Here is a 22,148-nt window from a genome sequence, read left to right as displayed (position 1 = left end):
AGAGAGAGAGAGAGAGAGAGAGAGAGAGAGAGAGAGAGAGAGAGAGAGAGAGAGAGAGAGAGAGAGAGAGAGAGAGAGAGAGAGAGAGAGAGAGAGAGAGAGAGAGAGAGAGAGAGAGAGAGAGAGAGAGACTACCTATTGTAGCGCCTTCCCAGCCATGACCAGTATCTCACCTTTCTGTCTGGCCAATTGAACTTGGCGAAGACATCGTCGTACATCTGTGTTGCCCCGTCAGTCACCAGCATGATAGCCTGGCTACACACACTGCCATGCCCAGTCTGGTTAAACTACGCACACAGAGAGAACACACACGCTTACACAGAGATACACAATACATCGTTAGGAACTTGACTCTGTAGTTTTAGGCAGATTTTGGTTGATTAAAGTTCTGATGATTAATTGATATAGATGATCTACTATTTACTATTTTTCTAATAAGGAAACTCATTGAGTTGAACCAGATGGGAACATCAACGACAGGTTGTGCACCACGGTCTTCCCGACATCCAGATGTCTATCTCCAAAAAGGAGCAACATTTATTCACGGGGCGTGTTCATCTCTCCTCTAATCCTATCCCATCTCTGTCTCTGACACCTGGGCTCCCTCCGAGACAGATCTGGGTTCAAACACTATTTGGGCTTGATTACCTGGGCTTGATTGAGCTAGTCTGACACAATTGAACCAATAGAATACTCACAAGGAGTGCAAACCCTGCCCATCTCGCACTCCAAACGAAAATGCTAAAAGTATTTGAAAGATTTCAAGTAGTGTTTGAGTATTTGAACCCAGGTTTGCTCTGAGACTCTGTGCCTGTCATCTCTGCCCGTGGCCGTGTAATAGCTGTTTTCACTGCTGATGTCTGATGATGTCTGATACTGGCGCCCGGCGTGCCCACGGGCCCCGTCAGGGACTAAAACACAGATAATCTCTTTGTAAATAAACCGGGAAGTGCAGCCCACATGAATCTGATGGAAGAAGATGCATGGCGGTAATTAACTGGTTTATTGACCTGTGTGACAGAGGGAATGTGGAGAAATAGAGGTTTGTAAAGGGAGCGCCTTTATCGCCGTCCGAAAGCTGCTGAGCAGAGCATGACTCTGCTCCCAATACACACCAGCATAGCAAGAATGTGTGTGGACACACACACAGGATTACAATACCACACGGACTGTCTCTTTTGACACACACACCTCTTACACATCCATGCACAGTGGTCTCCGTACCCACTGCGGATTACCACAAGTTTTTTTTGTGTGTGTATTTTTTCACCTTTATTTAACTAGGCAAGTCAGTTAAGGGCATTCTTATTTACAATGACGGCTTAGGAACAGTGGGTTAACTGCCTTGCTCAGGGGCAGAATGACAGATTTTTACCTTGTCAGCTCGGGGATTCGATCTAGCAACTTTTCAGTTACTGGCTCAATGCTCTAACCACTAGGCTACCTGCCGTCTTCCAAAAGTTGACCTTGCTCAGAGCATCCCTTCGAGCTAGGGAAAAGAGTTACTGTAGATATGTCAGAGAGACCTAGACAAACACAGCAAGTGATTTACATATATTTTCTCAACAATATGGTCATCGCTAAACGATTTGACACCGCAAGCCATATTAAAGCTACGGCGGTTTGTCTGAGGCAAAGAATTGTATACCACCTAGACAGAACATAATGTTCACTATAATATTTAAAACAGATGCAGTGTAGAATACATGATTCCATGGTAGGGTCAGTGGTGTGGATCCATGGATGCCAAACAAATTGACCAGTATTTTGGGGTTTTAAACAACAAATAATTGATCGTTCATCTCTCTGTGTGTCATAATTTTCCGTCAATTCGCAAGAGGCTGAATGTGTCTCACAGGAGTTAACATCCGAGTGTGCAAAACAACGCCCTTCAGTCTCTCAACGTGTAGAGCGTCAATCTGGCGCTGTCTGGTCCAAACGAGGATGGCATTTCTGCTGCCCTTTGCATTGAAGGCAAGGGAAGCCAGCGAGCATCTGGGCTTCCTTGACGACAAAATAAAGTATAAAACATTTGCCATTCACAGCTCAACTGGGAATGGTCCTGGCGCACCAAAAATGGATTTGGATTTGGCATGACTCCTATCAAATCCCATTGAGACCATACGTCCTTGACAGAAAAAAAAATAGAATTGTTGCATCTCGCTGTGTTGTTGTCCTTCACTGGCTAGCTAGCTAGCTAAAATGGTCCCTTTTTCTAAATCAGCCATGGATGGAGCTAGGGATTTGGACTAATTCTCTGTTCTGGGCAATGATTATAATGGCGATTCTGATCCAACCATTCATTTATACATTGTTGTGCCCCTGGCCGGAGAGGACGGAAGTTCAATATGTAGCTAGATGTAGAAGGCTAATGTTAACTAGCTAACGTTGCCCATGAATGGAAGTTAGGCTAGCGAGTAAGCATTTTAACCAGGTAGCCTAGGACAACAAAACAATTAAAGCATGTACTGTATGACAGAGTGATAGACCGTTTCGTCAACATGAAAGAGAGGAGGATGGTATTGACGTTTCTCTACAAGTAGAGTGAGTCAACATGTTTTTCTACTTGCACTTGGCTTCCCAAGTGATTTTACCAGTGGTGGAAAAAGTACCTAATTGTCATACTTGAGTAAAAGTAAAGATACCTTAATTGAAAATGACTCAAGTAAAAGTCACCCAATAAAACACTACTAGAGCAAAAGCATAAAAGTATTTAGTTTGAAGTATACAGACAATTTGGAAAGTGTTCCTCATTTTGTCACTTTACAGCCTTATTCTAAAATGGATTCAATCGTTTTTCCCCTCAATCTACACACAATACCCCATGACAAAGGAAAAACAGGTGTTCGATTTTTTTTGCAAATGTATAAATAACCTGAAATATCACATTTACATAAGTATTCAGACCCTTTACTCAATACTTTGTTGAAGCACCTTTGGCAGAGATTACAGCCTTGAGTCTTCTTGGGTATGACGCTACACGCTTGGCACACCTGTATTTGGGCAGTTTCTCCCATTCTTCTCTGCAGATCCTCTTAAGCTCTGTTAAGTTGGATGGGGAGTGTCACTTCACAGCTATTTTCAGGTCTCTCCAGAGATGTTTGATTGGGTTCAAGTCCGGGCTCTGGCTGGGCCACTTCAGGGCATTCAGAGACTTGTCACGAAGCCACTCCTGCAATGTCTTGGCTGTGTGCTTAGGGTCATTGTCCTGTTGGAAGGTGAATCTTCACGCCAGTCTGATGGCCTGAGCGCTCTGGAGCGGGTTTTCATCAAGGATCTCTCTTTACTTTGTTCTGTTCATCTTTCCCTCGATCCTGACGAGTCTCCCAGTCCCTGCCGCTGAAAAACATCCCCACAGCATGATGCTGCCACCACCAGGTTTCCTCCAGACGTGACGCTTGGCATTCAGGCCAAAGAGTTCAATCTAGGTTTCATTAGACCAGAGAATCTTGTTTCTCATGGTTTGAGAGTCCTTTAGGTGCTGTTTCACAAACTCTAAGTAGGCTGTCATGTGCCTTTTACTGAGGAGTGGCTTCCGTCTGGCACTCTACTATAAAGAACTGATTGGTGGAGTGCCGCAGAGGTAGTTGTCCTTTTGGAAGGTTCTCCCATCTCCACAGAGGAACTCTAGAGCTCTGTCAGAGTGACTATCACCTCCATGACCTCGGTCACCTTTATGATCAAGGCCCTTCTCCCCTGATTGCTCAATTTGGCTGGTCGGCCAGCTCAAGGAAGAGTCTTGGTGGTTCCAAACTTCTTCCATTTAAGAATGATGGAGGCCACTGTGTTCTTGGTGACCTTCAATGCTGTAGACATTTTTTAGTACCCTTCCCCAGATTTGTGCCTCGACACAACCCTGTCTCGGAGCTCTATGGACAATTCCTTCGACCTCACGGCTTGGTTTTTACTCTGACATTAACTGTCAACTGAGGGACCTTATATAGACAGATGTGTGCCTTTCCAAATCATGTCCAATCAATTGAATTTACCACAGGTGGACTCCAATCAAGTTGTAGAAACATCTCAAGGATGATCAATGAAAACAGGATGTACCTGAGCTCAATTTCGAGTCTCATAGCAAAAGGTCTGAATACTTATGTAAATTATGTACTTTTTAATTAATACATTTTCCCTGACAACCATTACTTATTACATTTTGAATGCTTAGCAGGACAGGAAAATGTTCTAATTCACACAATTATCAAGAGAACATGGCCATGCATACTGCCTCTGATCTGGTGGTGGCACTAAACACACATGCTTCATTTGTAAATGATGTCTGAGTGTTGGAGCATGCCCCTGGCTATCTGTGCCGTCTGGTTTGATTAATATAAGGAATATTAAATTATTTATACTTATACTTCTTATACTTTTAATTTATACCTTTTTTTTTACTTACGCATATTTTAGCTATTACATTTACTTTTGATATGTTTTCCTAGTCAATCTCCACACAATACCCCATAATGATAAAGCGAAAACAGATTTCTAGAACATTTTGGAATACCTTATTTTACTTAGGATTGTCGTGAAGTAAAAGTGAAAGTTGACAAAAATATGAATAGTAAAGTAGAGCACAGATAGCCCCCCAAAACTACTTAAGTAGTACTTTCAAGTATTTTTACTTAAGTACTTTACACCACTGGATTTTACCCACAAACCGCTACTGGGTAGGATACGAGGGTTGACAAATGTGGAGATTATGGGATGATGGTGATGATCAATATTATGGTCAAGGTGTGTTTATGCTCAGACCCACGGTCCTGCTTCTAACAGAGAAACACACAAGCACCTTCAGGAAACCATAGTCTTGAGAATGCTGCAGTGTACTCCACTCCAGAGCTAGTCAATCGCCTCCTACCTTCGATCTGCCCTGCGATAAACCAGAGAGAAAAATGGCTCTAGCCCAGTCAGTATCCATTCCATCCATTCACCAAGGTGGTAGCCTGGCCTACTGTAACAATGCATTTCACACTGGGCTTATTGGCCAACTGATTACCATATTCATTGGACTAGCTTCAATGAATCGTACCAATGCAGACATTGAAGCCGTGCTCCCGGGACTCTGCGCGTTGCGGCGGACCGCTAGCCTGAAAACAGAGAGATAAAAGGAGAGCAGAGAGGTCTTATCTCCACCGGCTTTGTGTTCCAATCATCCTCCTTATTAATCAGCACCGTTAATTACAGTCATTAATCACCTTCAGAATCGACGTGTCTGTGTTCGCTGGGGGTGGAACGGAGGATAGCGGGGATTGCAGTGAAGCGTTTCGAACGGGGAAAACGGGGAGGAGACGCGCTGTACTCAGAGCTTGAGAATAAGTAGGTACACCTTGCTGGAGTGTACTGATGTTGCTTGTTTTCATCATTCAATTAGGTTGGGACATGAAACTATTGTGCCTGAACTAATTGCCTTTCTACTCAAACTTCTCTGGCGTGTACCCAAGAGTGTTTACGTATTTGTTGTTCAATCAAGTAAAAAGTCATTCTGGAAAGTCCAAGACGCATTTGAGAACCAATTTGTGTTTAAGGTTTTGTGTTGTGTGTTTCATCCGCTCTACATAGTAGACATTTGCTGAGTTGAATATTACATTATGTGTGATGTTCATGATGTGGATACACAGATACGGCACATGTAAGACGCACAGTTGAAATCGGAAGTTCACATACATCTTAGCCCAATACATTCAAACTCAGTTTTTCAAAATTCATGACATTTAATCCTAGTAAAGATTCCCTGTCTTAGGTCAGTTAGGATCACCACTTTATTTTAAGAATGTGAAATGTCAGAATAATTATTTATTTAACCAGTTAGAGCTCTAGGGGCGCTATTTCATTTTTGGATAAAAAACGTTCCCGTTTTAAGCGCGATATTTTGTCACGAAAAGATGCTCGACTATGCATATTCTTGACAGTTTTGGAAAGAAAACACTCTGAAGTTTCAGAATCTGCAAAGATTTTGTCTGTAAGTGCCCCAGAACTCATTCTACAGGCGAAACCAAGATGATGCATCACCCAGGAATTAGCAGAATTTCTGAAGCTCTGTTTTCCATTCTCTCCTTATATGGCTGTGATTGCGCAACGAATGAGCCTACACTTTCTGTCGTTCGCCCAAGGTCTTAGCAGCATTGTGACGTATTTGTAGGCATATCATTGGAAGATTGGCCACAAGAGACTACATTTTCCAGAGGTCCGCCCGGTGTCCTTTGTCTAAATTTGTGCGTAATCTTCAGGTGCGGGCATTTTCTCCTGGGATTCAGGAGAGAAAGCGTGTGTCCAAGAACGATGTATCAATGAAGAGATATGTGAAAAACACCTTGAGGATTGATTCTAAACAACGTTTGCCATGTTTTCAGTCGATATTATGGAGTTAATTTGGAAAAAAGTTTGCGTTTTGAGGACTGAATTTATGGATTTTTTTTGGTAGCCAAATGTGATGTATAAAACGGAGCTATTTCTAATACACAAGGAATCTTTTTGGAAAAACTGAGCATCTGCTATCTAACTGAGAGTATCCTCATTGAAAACATCAGAAGTTCTTCAAAGGTAAATTATTTTATTTGAAGGCTTTTATGTTTTTGTTAATGTTGCGTGCTGGATGCTAACGCTAATGCTAACGCTAAATGCTAACGCGAAATGCTAACTCTAGCTAGCTACTTTTACACAAATTATTGTTTTCCTATGGTTGAGAAGCATATTTTGAAAATCTGAGATGACAGTGTTGTTTACAAAAGGCTAAGCTTGAGAGATGGCATATTTATTTCATTTCATTTGCGATTTTCATAAATAGTTAAAGTTGTGTTATGCTAATGAGCTTGCTGATAGATTTACACAATCCTGGATACAGGGGTTTTTTCATAGCTAAACGTGACGCAGAAAACGGAGCGATTTGTCCTAAACAAATAATCTTTCAGGAAAAACTGAACATTTGCTATCTGAGAGTCTCCTCATTGAAAACATCTGAAGTTCTTCAAAGGTAAATTATTTTTTTGAATGCTTTTCTGTTTTTTTGTGTAAATGTTGCCAGCTGAATGCTAATGCTAAATGCTACGTTAGCCATCAATACTGTTACACAAATGCTTGTTTTGCAATGGTTGAGAAGCATATTTTGAAAATCTGAGATGACAGTGTTGTTAACAAAAGGCTAAGCTTGAGAGCTAGCATATTTATTTCATTTCATTTGCGATTTTCATGAATAGTTAACGTTGCGTTATGGTAATGAGCTTGAGTCTGTATTCACGAACCCGGATCCGGGATGGGGAGATCAGAAAGGTTAAGCTTTTATTTCTTTTATCACATTCCTAGTGGGTCAGAAGTTTACATACACTCAATTAGTATTTGGTAGCATTGCCTTTAAATTGCTTAACTTGGGTCAAACGTTTTGGGTAGCCTTTCACATGCTTCCCACAATAAGTTCGGTGAATTTTGGCCCATTCCTCCTGACAGAGCTGGTGTAACTGAATCAGGTTTGTAGGCTTCCTTGCTCGCACACGCTTTTTCAGTTCTGCCCACACATTTTCAATAGGTTTGAGGGCAGGGCTTTGTGATGGCCACTCCAATACCTTGACTTTGTTGTCCTTAAGCCATTTTGCCACAACTTTGGAAGTATGCTTGGGGAAGGTAATTTGGTCCATTTGGAAGGTCATTGTCCATTTGCTTCAATATATCCACATCATTTACCGTCCTCATGATGCCATCTGTTTTGTGAAGTGTCCCTCCTGCAGCAAAGCACCCCCACAACATTATGCTGCGACCCCCGTGCTTCACGGTTGGGATGGTGTTCTTCAGCTTGCAAGCATCCCCCTTTTCCTCCAAACATAGCGATGGTCATTATGGCCAAACAGTTCTGTTTTTGTTTCATCAGACCAGAGGACATTTCTCCAAAGAGTACGATCTTTGTCCCCATGTGCAGTTGCAAAATGTAGTCTGGCTTTTTTTATGGCGTTTTTGGAGCAATGGCTTCTTCCTTGCTGAGCGGCCTTTTGTACCTGTTTCCTCCAGCATCTTCACAAGGTCCTTTGCTGTTGTTCTGGGATTGATTTGCGCTTTTCGCGCCAAAGTACGTTCATCTCTAGGAGACAGAACGCGTCTTCTTTCTGAGTGGTATGACGGCTGCGTGGTCCCATGGTGTTTATACTTGCGTACTATTGTTTGTACAGATGAACGTGGTACCTTCAGGCATTTGGAAATCGCTCCCAAGAATGAACCAGACTTGAGGAGGTCTACAATTTTTTTTCTGAGGTCTTGGCTGATTTATTTTAATTTTCCCATGAGGTCAAGCAAAGAGGCACTGAGTTTGAAGATAGGCCTTGAAATACATCCACAGGTACACTTCAAATTGACTCAAATTATGTCAATTAGCCTATCAGAAGGTTCTAAAGCCATGACATCATTTTCTGGAATTTTCCAAGCTGTTTAAAGGCACAGTCAACTGAGTGTATGTAACTTCTGACACACTGGAATTGGGATACAGTGAATTATAAGTGAAATATTCTGTCTGTAAACAATTGTTGGAAAAATTACTTGTGTCATGCACAAAGTAGATGTCCTAACTGACTGGCCGAAACTATAGTTTGTCAACGGGAAATTAATGGAGTGGTTGAAAAACAAGTTTAATGACTCCAACCTAAGTGTATGTAAACTTCCGACTTCAACTGTAGCTACTGTATATTTCTTTGTGCAATGTCTGTGGTGAACGAATGAATGAATTAATGAACTTTTACAGTGTTAAAGTCGGAGGCTGAACTTACATCATTTAAAATGGTGAACGCTTCGGTCAGAGCATCACCCAGCAGACCAATCCCTTTGGCGAACAGCTTGTCCAGATGTTCTCGGAAATGCTAACAGATAACATAGGAAGAGGCAAACATGATATGATCTACATACAATCGTGTGTGTGTGTGTGTGTGTGTGTGTGTGTGTGTAAGTGTGTGTGAGAGAGGGGAACTTACAGCTTTATTATTTCTGTCTGCTCGTACCAATGTACCGTTCAGACAAGGCTCCACATAGTGCATCTCCTGATTGTACTGTGAACACATATGGAGAGGGTTAGATATGAGTGGAATGATACATGAAGTGCACACACATACACACACACACACACACACACACAGTGCAGGAAATTCTAGACATACCTATTCATCCATTGTCATTGTTTTAGATAAGAGGTTGACTAATCATCATAAACACGGTATAGAAAAACGAGCTGTAGAAACACCTTATTTTACTCAAATAAACAGATAAGTTTACACACACACAAAATCCCACCCCCACAAACAGGTCATTAATGATACTGACAGCGATGATGTTGAAGAAGTCGTCGTCTCCCAGTGTGTCTAGTATAGAGGAGACCGTCTGTCTGGCAATGGTCAGTCTCAGGCCCTTCATACTGCCACTAACGTCCACCAGGATCACCATGTCTTTAGGAGACGTCGCTGCCTGGATGTACCTGAGCAAGGAGGGATGATAACCTAGTATCCACACAGTAGCCCAACATTGGATCTATCTATCCATCAAATACATGGGAGTATAGCAAGTGCGTGGATAACAACACACAACCCGTTGCCCAACCTAGGACTGCAATGCAGCAAACATTGACTGGAATCAATTTACTGTAGCGGAGCCAAAGCAACACACAACAAATGGACAATGTACGTGACAGGGTTCAAGACTTGCCATACTGTACTCTGCACAAACGTCTTGATATGGACATCAAACTGTAGGCTACAGGGCAAGAGAGGAAGCCGTGTTCTAATTGGCTAATGTTGACCTATTGTGAAAAAGCATACCACTTCCTGTTCCTGCAGTCGAAGGCGATGACCCCGTGTTCGTCTGGATGCCATTTGACCCCTGCAACCATAAGGAGAAAGACACGTAGCTAGATACACAAAGCACCATGTTTAAGTCATACGGAGTGTAAGGATGTGCCAGAGTCAACTATGGGCTGCACATTGCCTGTAGAAATGGCGGTTAAACATGTCTCCGTTTCTTTCATTGCTACTCAATAAAAATTAGAAAGGAGAGTCGGGTCTAAGGATGCCAGATCCCTGAAGGGCACAGTGCTATGCTAGTATGTCCTACACTCTAAAGCAGGCCTGGGAAATTCCAGTCCTCGAGGGCCTGATTGGTGTCACAGTTTTGCCCCAGCCCCAGTTAACACACCTGACTCCAATAATCACCCAATCATGAGCTTCAGTTTACATTGCTGAGCAGTCTGGACGTCATTCATTTCAATGGGGATCGTCCACAACGGAGTGGTACCACAGCTCCCCCTTGCGGTTGAAGGCTCCTTTGCAAAACGGATGTCGCATGCTTCAAATTTTTCCAAACTTTGAGTTGTCTTCAATGCAGCCAGAGAGGAAGAGGCGAAGTGAGAGGGATAACTGTGTCCATAATCTGTTTTAGTGAATAGTGAATACTATTTTAATAGTAATGTTAAATTGACTGTTGTCTCACATTTTATTTTATTGTGATGTTAATGACTTTTGTTTTTGATGAGAATTGTTAAGTGGAGGTCACTAGCGACACTATCTTCAACTTAGCCTAGCTTTTAGCTAGCTAGCTGCTCTGATAACTAGCTTGACTTGCTAGAAAGTTAGAGAAACAAGTTGAGGAAAAAGTAACTAAACAAAACATTTAATTATCACCTGAAACAATATAATACATTCCAGTGGAATGAGATTGTGTGAAGATGACAACGTCATGAAACACGTCATGATGTGTACGGGGCATAGCACTACACTAGCCTGACCTAATGTAGGACATCATCCACTGTCATCCACAGTGGTGAATGACTTTAAATGATATGACTACAATGAGAAGGGGACGCATTTCTGTATCACCACTTATTGGCCATCTTTGTGGTGTTACAGTAGGATATAGTACTGCAGTCAGCCCTGTGGCTGTCTGATGGTGCTGTAATGATCCAATATCTCTGACTGCCATTGCTCTGGACTGCTTTGTGGTATGCCGCTGCTGGACTCACGCATTCGGATTAATTTGCTATATGCATCCTCTCTGACGGTCTGTAAAATTACAACATTAGCAAAATCACCCTTTTAGTGATTCCATTTCATTTCCCCGCAGTTCGTACAGTGACTGCTCCCAGCACCTCCCCCACACACGCACACACTTAGACGCACAGACACACACTTAGACACACGCACACACAACTCACCGGGATACTGCCTAAAGAAGCCCTTGGCACTGCCAAAGTACTGCCATATCAGGGATGGATCTTTTTCAAAGTTATCCACAAACACTTTATTCAAGGCCTCTGACCAGTACACCCCATTCACTATGGCTGGATCTGAGTGAGAGAGACAGAGAGACAGTGAGCAGGAGAGAGAGAGAGAGACAGACAGACAGACAGACAGACAGACAGACAGACAGACAGACAGACAGAGAAAGAGAAAGGAGAGGGGAGGGGAGAGGGGAGGGAGACAGAGAGACAGACAGAGAAAGAGAAAGGAGAGGGGAGGGGAGGTGAGAGGGGAGGGAGACAGAGAGACAGACAGACAGACAGAGAAAGAGAAAGAGAAAGAGAAAGGAGAGGGGAGGGGAGGGGAGAGGGGAGGGAGACAGAGTGAGTGAGATAATAACCAGGTAATAATGATCATCATCACCATTAACACTGAACACAGGTGTGCTGGACCGTTAACCTTTGGCCCTTATTGACCCTGCTGGTGGAGGGACATTGAGGTTGACAAAATACTGTCCTCCCGTCCTTCTGCTGCATGGCCTCCACATACATACACACACACAGAGACACAAACGCACACACAAACACACACACACACACAGCCAAAGCAGAGACTGATCCTGTCAGGGAGCCTCTCATTGTGCCAAGAACAAAGGGGGAGTGTGAAGCGCTGATGAGGCCATTATATCCAAAGGAAAGAGGTCATTATATCCAGAGAAAAGTCAGCCAGGACTACACAGAGAGGCCACACACTGGGCTAGAAAACAAATAACAGTCAGTAACTACAAGAGAAAAAAAATAAACATCCCTTCCTCACTCCTCTCGTCACTCACTCATGCTGTGACTGCTCTCTCTATCGTCGGGCCATTGTGGACCACACACCCTCCAGTGATACCGACACGGCTAGAGCACTGCACTTCATTCTCACCATGCAGGGTCAGGGTCCATTCCATTCCATTGAAAATATATGGCACGTTTCAGTTGTTTTAATTCAAATTTTTGAATTTGACATGAAATTGACCACAAATCAGCTTCTCATTCAATTGAAAATATTTGTATTTTCACTGAAGGGCAAATCTGTTCCCGCCATGCACCCCCTCCTTTCTCATCTCTTGTGGGCATGCCCCTACTTTTGCTGTATCCATTTTTTGCACACAGTGGTGTCTGAGTGTCCCTACCTTTGTTGTAAATGTTGGTGGGCACCCGGACCACAATGAGGCTTAGATCTACCCATACACTTTATTTCCAGTAGGCTCTGTTGGGTGTTTGTGATGGTGTGTGCTGTTGAACGTACCTTTGCTGTACACGTCGGTGTGCGATGTTGAACGTACCTTTGCTGTAAACGTTGGTGTGTGCTGTTGAACGTAGCTTTGCTGTACACGTCGGTGTGTGCTGTTGAACGTACCTTTGTTGTACATGTTGGTGGGCACCTGCACCACACTGAGGCTGAGGTTGACTGACAGGTTGTTGAAGTGGTCGTTGGGTTCCAGAACGAACTCGCCTCCCAGCTCCACATTGTTGCCCTCCTCATCCACCTCATTGATCAGCACCGCGTTAAAGTACTCATACTGAGGAGAGGGAAATAATCCAGACCGTAATGATAGAAGTAACATTGAGTTAGCATCAGCACCGCGTTGAAACACTCATACTTGGGAGGAATAGACAGTACACAAGTGGAGGCTGCTGAGGGGAAGACAGCTCATGGTGATGGCTGGAATGGAGTCAATGGAACGGTTTCAGCCACGTGGACGGCAGGTAGCCTAGTGGTTAGAGTGTTGGACTAGTAACCGAAAGGTTGCAAGATCAAATCCCTGAGCTGACAAGGTAAAAATCTGTTCTTCTGTATAGGGCAGTTAAACCACTAGGCTGTCATTGAAAATAAGAATTTGTTCTTAACTGACTTGCCTAGTGAAATAAAGGTCAAATATGCTTGATACCATTCCAATGACTCCTTTCCTGACAATGTTATGAGCCAGCCTCCACTGCAGTGCTCATAGGGTTAACATCCACATTGTCAATCAGCACCGTGTTGAAGTACTCATACTGGGGAGGAACAGATACAATGCCTTTGGAGAGTATTCAGGCCCCTTTGATGAATTTCCACATTATGTTGCCTTATTCTAAAATGGGTTAAATATTTATTTTTCCTCTGTACTCTACACACAATAAGCCATAATGGCAAAGCGAAAACAGGTTTGACAGAGCTCTTGATCTGATAGAGCTCTAGAGTTCCTCTGTGGAGATGGGAGAAACTTCTAGAAGGACAACCATCTCTGCAGCACTCCACCAATCAGGCCTTTATGTTGGCCAGACGGAAGCCACTCCTCAGTAAAAGGCACATGACAGCGTACTCAGAGTTTGCCAAACGGCACCTAAAGACTCTCAGACCAAGGGAAACAAGATTCTCTGGTCTGATGAAACCAAGATTGAACATCTCTGGAGAGATGAAAATAGCTGTGCAGCAACGCTACACGTCCAACCTGACAGAGCTTGAGAGGAACTGCAGAGAGGAATGGGAGAAACTGCCCAAATACAGGTGTGCCAAGCTTGTAGCGTCATACCCAAGAAGACTCGAGGCTGTAATCGCTGCCAAAGGGGCTTCAACAAAGTACTGAGTAAAGGGTCTGAATACTTATGTAAATGTGATATTTACATTTGTTATTTGTAATAAATAAAAAACAGTTTTTGTTTTGTCATTATGGGGTATTGTGTAGATTGATGAGGGGGGGGGAAACGATTTGATCCATTTTAGAATAAGGCTGTAACGTAGTAACAAAATGTGGAAAAAGTCAAGGAGCCTGAATACTTTCCGAATGCACTGCACATAGAGTTACAAATCCAATAATCAGAACAGTGCTGCATTGAAGTACTCACACTGACTAGGGGAAACGGCAGAGTTAACATTCAACTCAACAACCAGTTTCAATAGCCTTGTAGCTATAAAGTCGTACTTTATTTATCTTGACAACCCAGACCCTGATGAGAAAAACACAGAAGTGTTGCATAAACGGAACATCCTTTGTGATGAGGTCAGAATACAATAGAGGTGCGTTCAGACTGTGCATTTACACAGTAACTAGAGTCAAGTTCAGCACTCTCTTGGAGATGTCTCAAATGGAGTGGATGGTACAGTGTAGCAGACTAGCAGTGGTGGTTAGCTCTGCTGCTCGGCACTCTGGACGATGGGGGTTAAGGGAACAATCAGACTTCTCTGTAGTGTAACTCTGCCGTGTGATTGGCCTGTCCTTCACAGGGAACCTGCTTAGAGGAGAGACTCTCTCATTCTTTCTAAGCAGCCCGGATTTGGCTCTGGCTGTGGACTGACGGGGCCCCCTGTTTGCCAGTGTGGTGCTGGGGGGAGGGATGGGGGGAGGGAGCTGGAGAGGGGAGGTGTGATGGACTCTGTGGCGTACTCTGGGAAGGCCATGCCGGCATCACCATAAAGCAGGGCCTGACAGCTCATATCACGCCTGAGCGCCCCTCTGACTGGCCGAGGCGGGGGGAAGGGAGGAGGAGGGAGGAGGAGGGAGGAGGGGAGGAGATAAATGTGCACGCTCAGCAGAAGTGATCGTGCTGTAGAGAAAGAGGGCCGTTAACCATCAGGGTTATTACTGTAGTACAGAGCAGGAGTAGAGTAGAGCAGGGCCAGGCTGGGCAGGGGACACTGCGGCTCCACGCCCGAGACGCTCCACTGACTCTTCATGTAGGTTACTGTACACCACTGCAGTGAGATTGGGCCTACACTCTTAGAAAAAAGGCGCAATCTAGAACCTAAAAGTGTTATTTGGTTGTACCCGTAGGAGAACCCTTTGAAGAATTGTTTTTCCACAGAGGGTTCGACATGGAACCCAAAAGGGTTATACTTGGAACCACAAAAGGATTCTACCTGGAACCATAAAGGGTTCTCCTGATTTCTAAGAGCGTACTGTACCAGGGTTGGCAGCATAGGCAGGCATAGGTGGGTCTAATCCCCTTTTCACATTATTGCGCAACCCTGATTTTTCACAATGTCCTTTCCAGTACAGTTCCATGCAACAACTATGGATGGATACGTAACCGGGCCAGGCACAGTACAGCTTGGCTTGGCTTGCCTCGGCTTGGCTTGCCTCAGTAGTGTATAAAGGGTATAACTGGTCTAAAACCGGGCTGACTCGGCTCATGTGTTCCCTTTTCTTAGTCGACCCCATCTTGGAGGTCAGTGTATCGCCTATGAGAGTGTCTCAAGTCTCTTCAATGAGACCCCATGCTTCGTCGTGGCCATTTGATCCTCAGACTGAAGGTAGGCAGCCAGAAATTAATGAGACTTCTCTGCAATAGTAACAGGCTTCCCACAAAGTTTTCAAAAATACTGTCTGTAGAAAAAGACTGTCGATTAATAAATGTAATGATATTTACAGGCCCGTGTTCTAATATTATTTCCCAGCTATAAGCAATCCCTCTGGTTACACACTGGTTGAATCAACGTTGTTTGCACATCACTGCAATGAAATTACATTGAACCAATGTGGAATAGACTAGACGTCTGTGCCCAGTGGAATGTAACATTGTTAGATTTTTTGAAGTCTTATGTTGAAGCAAATACACTGTAGCCTATATGCAGCCTACTTTATCGAGTGGAAATTCAAACAGACGAAAACGAGGCTACATAAAAAAAACAGCGTTAAGGACATTAGATCATTTTATAACATCAAACTCTGTGACGCGTCATTTCATCAACCTATTGCCGTTTTCTGACACCGTGCATTTTTCACGCACCATTTCCCGAATTCACTATTGTCTCGTTTTAAGAGGGTGTAGTGTTTTACATTGACCCGTGTTAGGTTTTACAGACAGGGTTTAAGGACGTGCAGGTGACAACATGGTATACCTGCAAGGTGAACTCTCTCAACCACTGTATCCGCTCAGTAGCCCCTAGGTTATCGATAACAGATCCCACAAAATAATAATGTATTTTTACTGTTGTGTCATTTTATGTTAGATGTCTCTCTGCAATGTAGGTTTAATTGTTGAATAAGAGATACGTGTTTTGTAAGCCGTAGACGTTTATGAGGCTTTAAAATAGTCTGGCTACTTTTGCTGATAATAAATACACATCAGACCTTGTTTTGCAGTTCAAAGCAGGCTATGCTTTGAAGGGGGGGAAAAAATCTGGTTTAGCCTACTCTAGATCTCTAGATCAACGATTAGCAATTCTGAAAATCTTTTACGACAGTTTTCTAGAGAGACGTGGAGCTGCGGGGTAGCCTACACTAGATATTTACAATGAAGAATAAGCGTTAGGATTTCTACAATGAACATGCGGGCATGAAGTTGCAGCAAGTTCACTGTAAAATAAGTAGCCTGAATAGAGCCTAAAGGAAATAACGAAAGTACATGTTTTGACGTAATAATAACCACGTGAGAGATCGATGCACGTTATTCGCCAATAGGTTGCATCTCATATAGCGTTAACAAAGGGATGAATTTGGTCACCATTTCAAATAACACCAAACAATGCTTATCTAAAATAGTGGCCCTGTTAAGTACGCACTAAAATGTCAGCTAAACAATCAGTAACAACTTTCAAAAGCTGTGAAAATGTGTTACAAAGCTTGTGTAAGCATGTGTAGCTTATTGTAAACGTGTAGGCCTATACTGTAAATACAGCGTATGTGTAGCCTAAATATAACACCCATAAAAATAAAAAAAACAGGAAACCATATTCCCAATGACAATATGCTATTAAATCATAAAACAATACAATAACGTTATGTACATACATATATCACCAGAGCAAGGAACATACATAATCATCTGGATACATGTAATCAGAGTGTTATCCCCAAACTGGAATAAGTGCAGAGTAATGAAGAATAATAACATGGAAATATGGAGAAGGAAATGTGGTCCTATAATGGCAATAATGACCTGCTCGACCTTCTTCCAATGCGTTCATATAATCACCAGCGAAACAAACCCTGCAAACCATGGGGTGATCACAAAGTATTCATAACGCAAATGCGTCTATTAACTGGGAAGTGTGGCGCCATTATTTCAAAGTGTTTTTGTTGCCCGAGTGAGTTTCTAATCTTCAGGAGGAAATGTGGAACAATGCACTGTGCATAAGAGTTGCATTAATCTTTGTCTACTGGGAAGAGGGAGAGGGGGGGGGATAGAGAGACAGAGGGAGGCAAGCAGGGTCCTGTACATTCTCAGTGTTACAGAATTACTGCAATCCCACCGCATAGGAAGAGGAGGCTCACTGCGCCAAGGAAAAGGGAAAAGAAGCCAGTGATAACAGCTGTACTGTCCTTTAAAGAGCACAATGGCCTATGACGAGCTGTACAATACACCTGCATGAGAAGTTGGAAACCACACCTGAACAGATGCCGCAGCACACACAATGGGAATATTAAATTCTCTCAAATTCCATAAATGTACGAGTATGTATGAATGTATGAACATTTCCTGTATGAAGTGAGCATATCCCGAAGACACAGCTGAATTGTCGTAGCATGACAATCCAATAATTTGTTTGTGCAGCATTACGTCTCATATCAGTGTACAATTTATATCACTATGCTTCGTTAGAAGACAAAAAAAAAAAAAAAGTTCCTTGAGTGTGAAATTGCATTTCGGACTTGTCAAAAGAAGAAGTACCCCATTATTGCTAATGGTGCAGTTACAGAACATTATGATATAATATGAGTCCATTGTGGTTTGTCAGTGGGCGCTGAACTTGAATATTTGGCTTGTGTTTTTCCCAACAGCAGTTTACTGGAACTGTCGCCACTCCCTCTTCAACAGGCTACTTATAAATACTGATTACGCTTTCAAATAATCAGTGAGTTATGACAGCCGCAGTTTGGTATGGCGTTCGTCAATGTATGCAGTGTTAGCTTATTAAAATGCGTCATTTATCATCACTGTGACAGGGTATTCATGCGAATGACTGTCAATGCCAGCAGACACTATACTGTCCTTAACCCCCCCCCCCCCCCTCCCCCCTCCCATCCGTCTTACCTGCAGCTCTGGGTCCTCCTCGTGCTGTAGATGGGCCTCCTCTGCTGCCTCCACCAGCCGCTGAAGGAGGGAGAAAAGGGAGAGATAGGGGAGGAGTGGAGATAAGGGGAGGGACACAGAGGGGAAGCATAAGCACACCAGCTCAACTCAAAGTCATCACCCATGTCCAAGAGTTATTTGACCCCCGACAATGTCAGACCGTCTCAGTAGCTTCTAGTTCCCACCAGCCTTCTGCAGGGAGACATTAACTCTGCTGTAACAGAGGGCCAGAGAGCTGAGGGCTAAGGAATGGTCCTGACTGCATGGCTGCCTGCCTGGCTGTTTGGAGCACAGAGACATAAGCCTGCTCTAGTCCAGTCTCCCTTCCATGTCTTGCACTATTCTATATATTTTTCCACATTTCGATATTTCTGAAAACTAATGGCTAGACAATTTGCTGTGTTGTATTACTTTTCACATCAGTGTCCTATTTACATTTATGCTTCGTGACACCTGAGAAGACAAACCAACGTTCCTTGAGTGTGAAAATGCATTCAGGACTTGTCATAAGGTGAAGTACCCCATTATTGCTAACGGTGCAGTTACAGTATATTGTGATATTGTATGAGACCATTGTGGTGTGTTAGTGGACGCTGACCATGGTGCTGAATATACAGTTGTGTTTTTCTAATAGCAGTTTAACCCGAAACTGTCGCCACTCCCTCGTCAACAGGCTATTTGTGAATAATTATAGCGATATGTTGATGCTATTTAGTGATGCTCATGCTCTTCGGTCGATGGATATATTCTTAATCCACTTTAAATGATATTCCTGATGCTACCCTCCCAGGATAAGGTTTCTTCAACACAGTTATATCAATAACCTGCCTCAAACGAAAGACCCCCTTGCTGTTGGAAACAACATGAAACTTGTAGCACTAGGCCTATTTTCTGTAATATTTTTCTGTGATAAGATTTTCCCATTCACGTAGGCTACTGTAGGCCGAGGTCTATATTTCTGCCTCGAAAGGCACCCACGGAAAGTCGTGCGTTCAGTGAGATGCTTGATTGTCATATGGCCCAGCGTAGAACCGGATCTCATAACACGCAAAACCTTATATAGCCTCCTTGAAATGTGCTTGCCTGCGTGAGGAAATGCCGGCTGAACACCACAGTCATCGTCGCGGTTCTGGAACAGGTCATTAATAACTGTCCAGCACATCAAAATAGCTGCAACGCAAACAGAAAATGGCGGCATGGCATGGCGTAAACACTTTTGTGACAGTTAAACTTAATTTATTTTCATACCGTTGCGTTTCAGTCGTAGATGGTGTCGTCAGCAATACAGGCATAATGAAATAAATAGGAAACCTCAAGCCGCTAAATGCAAACAAATGTTTCTCCAGGCCTAGGTTATATTTTTGTGTGCAAATGACAAGATGCCATCATATGCTATTGGGTGGTCTTTCAAACCATATCAAATTAGTCTTACTGCCGAAAGGCAATTTCAAAACAGGTAGCCTACCTCTTAAATCAAACACGCACGGCTCGCAAGGACTAGGTCAATATCATAAAGACAAATTACATCATAATTGTTTAATTTTCATTTCGAATAGGCTACGCCACGACGCTGGTATAATGTGTCAGTTAGTGACCATTGGAATTTCTCTAACTGGTCTAATATAACATCTCGACTGCTGCCAATTTTTTTTCATATTATAAAAAATATGTTTGTATAATTTTCATCCGACGAATATAGGCCTCCAATAATTTTAAATATGTCCAAGCAATTTAGTAGCCTGGGCTACATTCAAATAATGAATGTGTTTACAGAGAAAGCATTAGTCCAATTTGCAGCACTGTAACACATAGATTGAAATTCTGCCTAATAAATAGGCCTAGAGAATGATAAAGGCAATGGGCACACTATGTAGAATTACAACCATGCAAGTAATACAGCCCGGCGCGGGGAAATCTGGCTGTGCGAGATAAACGCTATCATCTCACACCACTCAACTGGGGTTAACTATTAAAATAGGCTACTTGCACCTCTCCTCTCAAGCCCAATATACATTTCCAACGGCTATATATCTGTCTCAGGAGAATGTCTTGTAGTAAATAGCATACCGCCGCTGGATAAAATGCAACACTAGTGTAATTTAAACCCGTGTTATGAATAGAAATACCCACAAAGCAGAAAGTGTGAGGAGGAAAAACGAAAAATACATGTCTGACCACTGAAATATGCTTACAATTGGTTATAACAGCTTCATGATCATTGATAGGCCTGTAACAAAAAAATGCCAACGATACAAAACGTGATAATAATCATAACAATAATAACAATACATCTAGATAATCTGTTGATCATTTTATATAGCCTAAATCTAGATATTTTCTTCACCTGCTTGCGGTGCATGTCTGCAGCTGAGGCTGAGAAATAACAGAATGTCTGATATTTTTCTGAATTACTTTTAAGTCTCCTACTCTCAGTAGTCTACATTAGGTCTACTTCCAGAAAACACCGCAAAAAGCACGTGGATGATAGATAAAAGGACAGATATGCGACAGTACATACCCGCATGGCCTCCTTTTTCATCCGGAACATTTCCTCCATCTTCTTTGCGAGAGTTTTGACCACTTTCATGCCATCAATTTCTTCCACTCGGACGGACTTCTCAAATTCTTTATATTTCTGTAAATGACAGAGAGAAAAAATACATGTTTTAACTCTCTAACATTTTGATACTGAACGAATAATCATCTTATGTTTGTGCACAGTTCACATACTACTATTACAAACGGAGGCTTCTAGGCTATGTCAATTATTTCACTGATAGATGTGAACAAAATGTGAACAAAATGTGAACAAAATGTAAACATGTTACAATAACTCAAAGCAACTGAACTCAAAGTTTATTGGTCACGTGCACAGGATACGGGGCGGCAGGTAGCCTAGTGGTTAGAGCGTTGGGCCAGTAACCGAAAGGTTGCTACATCGAATCCCTGACCTGACAAGGAACAAATCTGTCGTTCTGCCCCTGAACAGGCAGTTAATCCACTGTTCCTAGGCCGTCATTGAAAATAAGAATTTGTTCTTAACTGACTTGCCTAGTTAAATAAAGGTAAAATACAGGGTGTCAATGGTAAAATGTGTGTGTGAGAATCACAAGTACATACTGTACATCTCATGTCAATGAGGGGGGGGGGGGGGGTAAGCCAATGTGCCCTTTGTTTTAGTAACAGAGAAGGTGAGGTGAGCCTTGCACACACACACACACACACACAAACGTCACATCTGATGAAGAAAAAGCCTTCCCACTGGGCACAAACCGGTTTAAGGAACGTTGTTTCATTTCAATGAAATTACGTTAAACCAACGTTGAATTGACGTCTGTGTCCAGTGGGGTACTACATCTCAGAGAGTGGCTTGCAAGACCCAGTCTCAGATGATTGGCTGATAAGATGGATCCTGTTTCATTGAATTGATTGATAGGTTATCTTGTCTCAGTAATTGGTTGACAAGCTGTGGCTCTGTCTCTGATTGGCTGCTGGGTGGCCTGGGAGTGAAGGCCATGCACGGTTGGAGGGTAATTGAAATGAAGTCAAAGCACAAGAGAAAGATAATAACATGTCAGGCTTGGGAGGTTCTGGATAATGAACTAGACTTCACACAATGCTGAGTCTGCAGGATACACTGCACCTGCACTGGGACAGAACAAAGCCCAGCAGAACACACAAAGAGAATAGAACAGAACATTTAAAAAAGGTACACACACAAAGTAATAATCACAGTATAACCTGCACGTCTCTCACCTCACACACACACACACACACACACACACACACACACACACACACACACACACACACACACACACACACACACACACACACAGTATATATTCCAAAGATACACATTCAAAGAAAGAAACACATCACACACACACACAAATCCTAGTACATGAGG

General features: G+C 42.8%; 1 protein-coding gene across 1 annotated transcript in view; it reads right to left on the bottom strand.

Moving 5' to 3' along the window:
- LOC110494954 (voltage-dependent calcium channel subunit alpha-2/delta-3) overlaps positions 1–22,148 on the bottom strand; it is a 55,259-nt gene that overhangs the window by 25,175 nt on the left and 7,936 nt on the right. Inside the window, exons 3-11 of the mRNA XM_021570293.3 lie at positions 20,757–20,873; positions 18,200–18,259; positions 12,603–12,765; positions 11,174–11,305; positions 9,786–9,846; positions 9,295–9,445; positions 8,949–9,023; positions 8,748–8,837; positions 174–287 (exon numbers count right to left, since the gene is read on the bottom strand). Of these exons, the coding sequence (XP_021425968.1) occupies positions 174–287; positions 8,748–8,837; positions 8,949–9,023; positions 9,295–9,445; positions 9,786–9,846; positions 11,174–11,305; positions 12,603–12,765; positions 18,200–18,259; positions 20,757–20,873 (963 nt within the window). The remainder of the gene's footprint in view (positions 1–173; positions 288–8,747; positions 8,838–8,948; positions 9,024–9,294; positions 9,446–9,785; positions 9,847–11,173; positions 11,306–12,602; positions 12,766–18,199; positions 18,260–20,756; positions 20,874–22,148) is intronic.

This window comes from Oncorhynchus mykiss, chromosome 17, assembly GCF_057628025.1.
Source record: "Oncorhynchus mykiss isolate SJ-2025 chromosome 17, ASM5762802v1, whole genome shotgun sequence".
Lineage (NCBI taxonomy): Eukaryota > Metazoa > Chordata > Actinopteri > Salmoniformes > Salmonidae > Oncorhynchus > Oncorhynchus mykiss.
The sequence above is the reverse complement of the archived record's forward strand: the minus strand, read 5'-3'. Positions and strand labels throughout refer to the sequence as shown.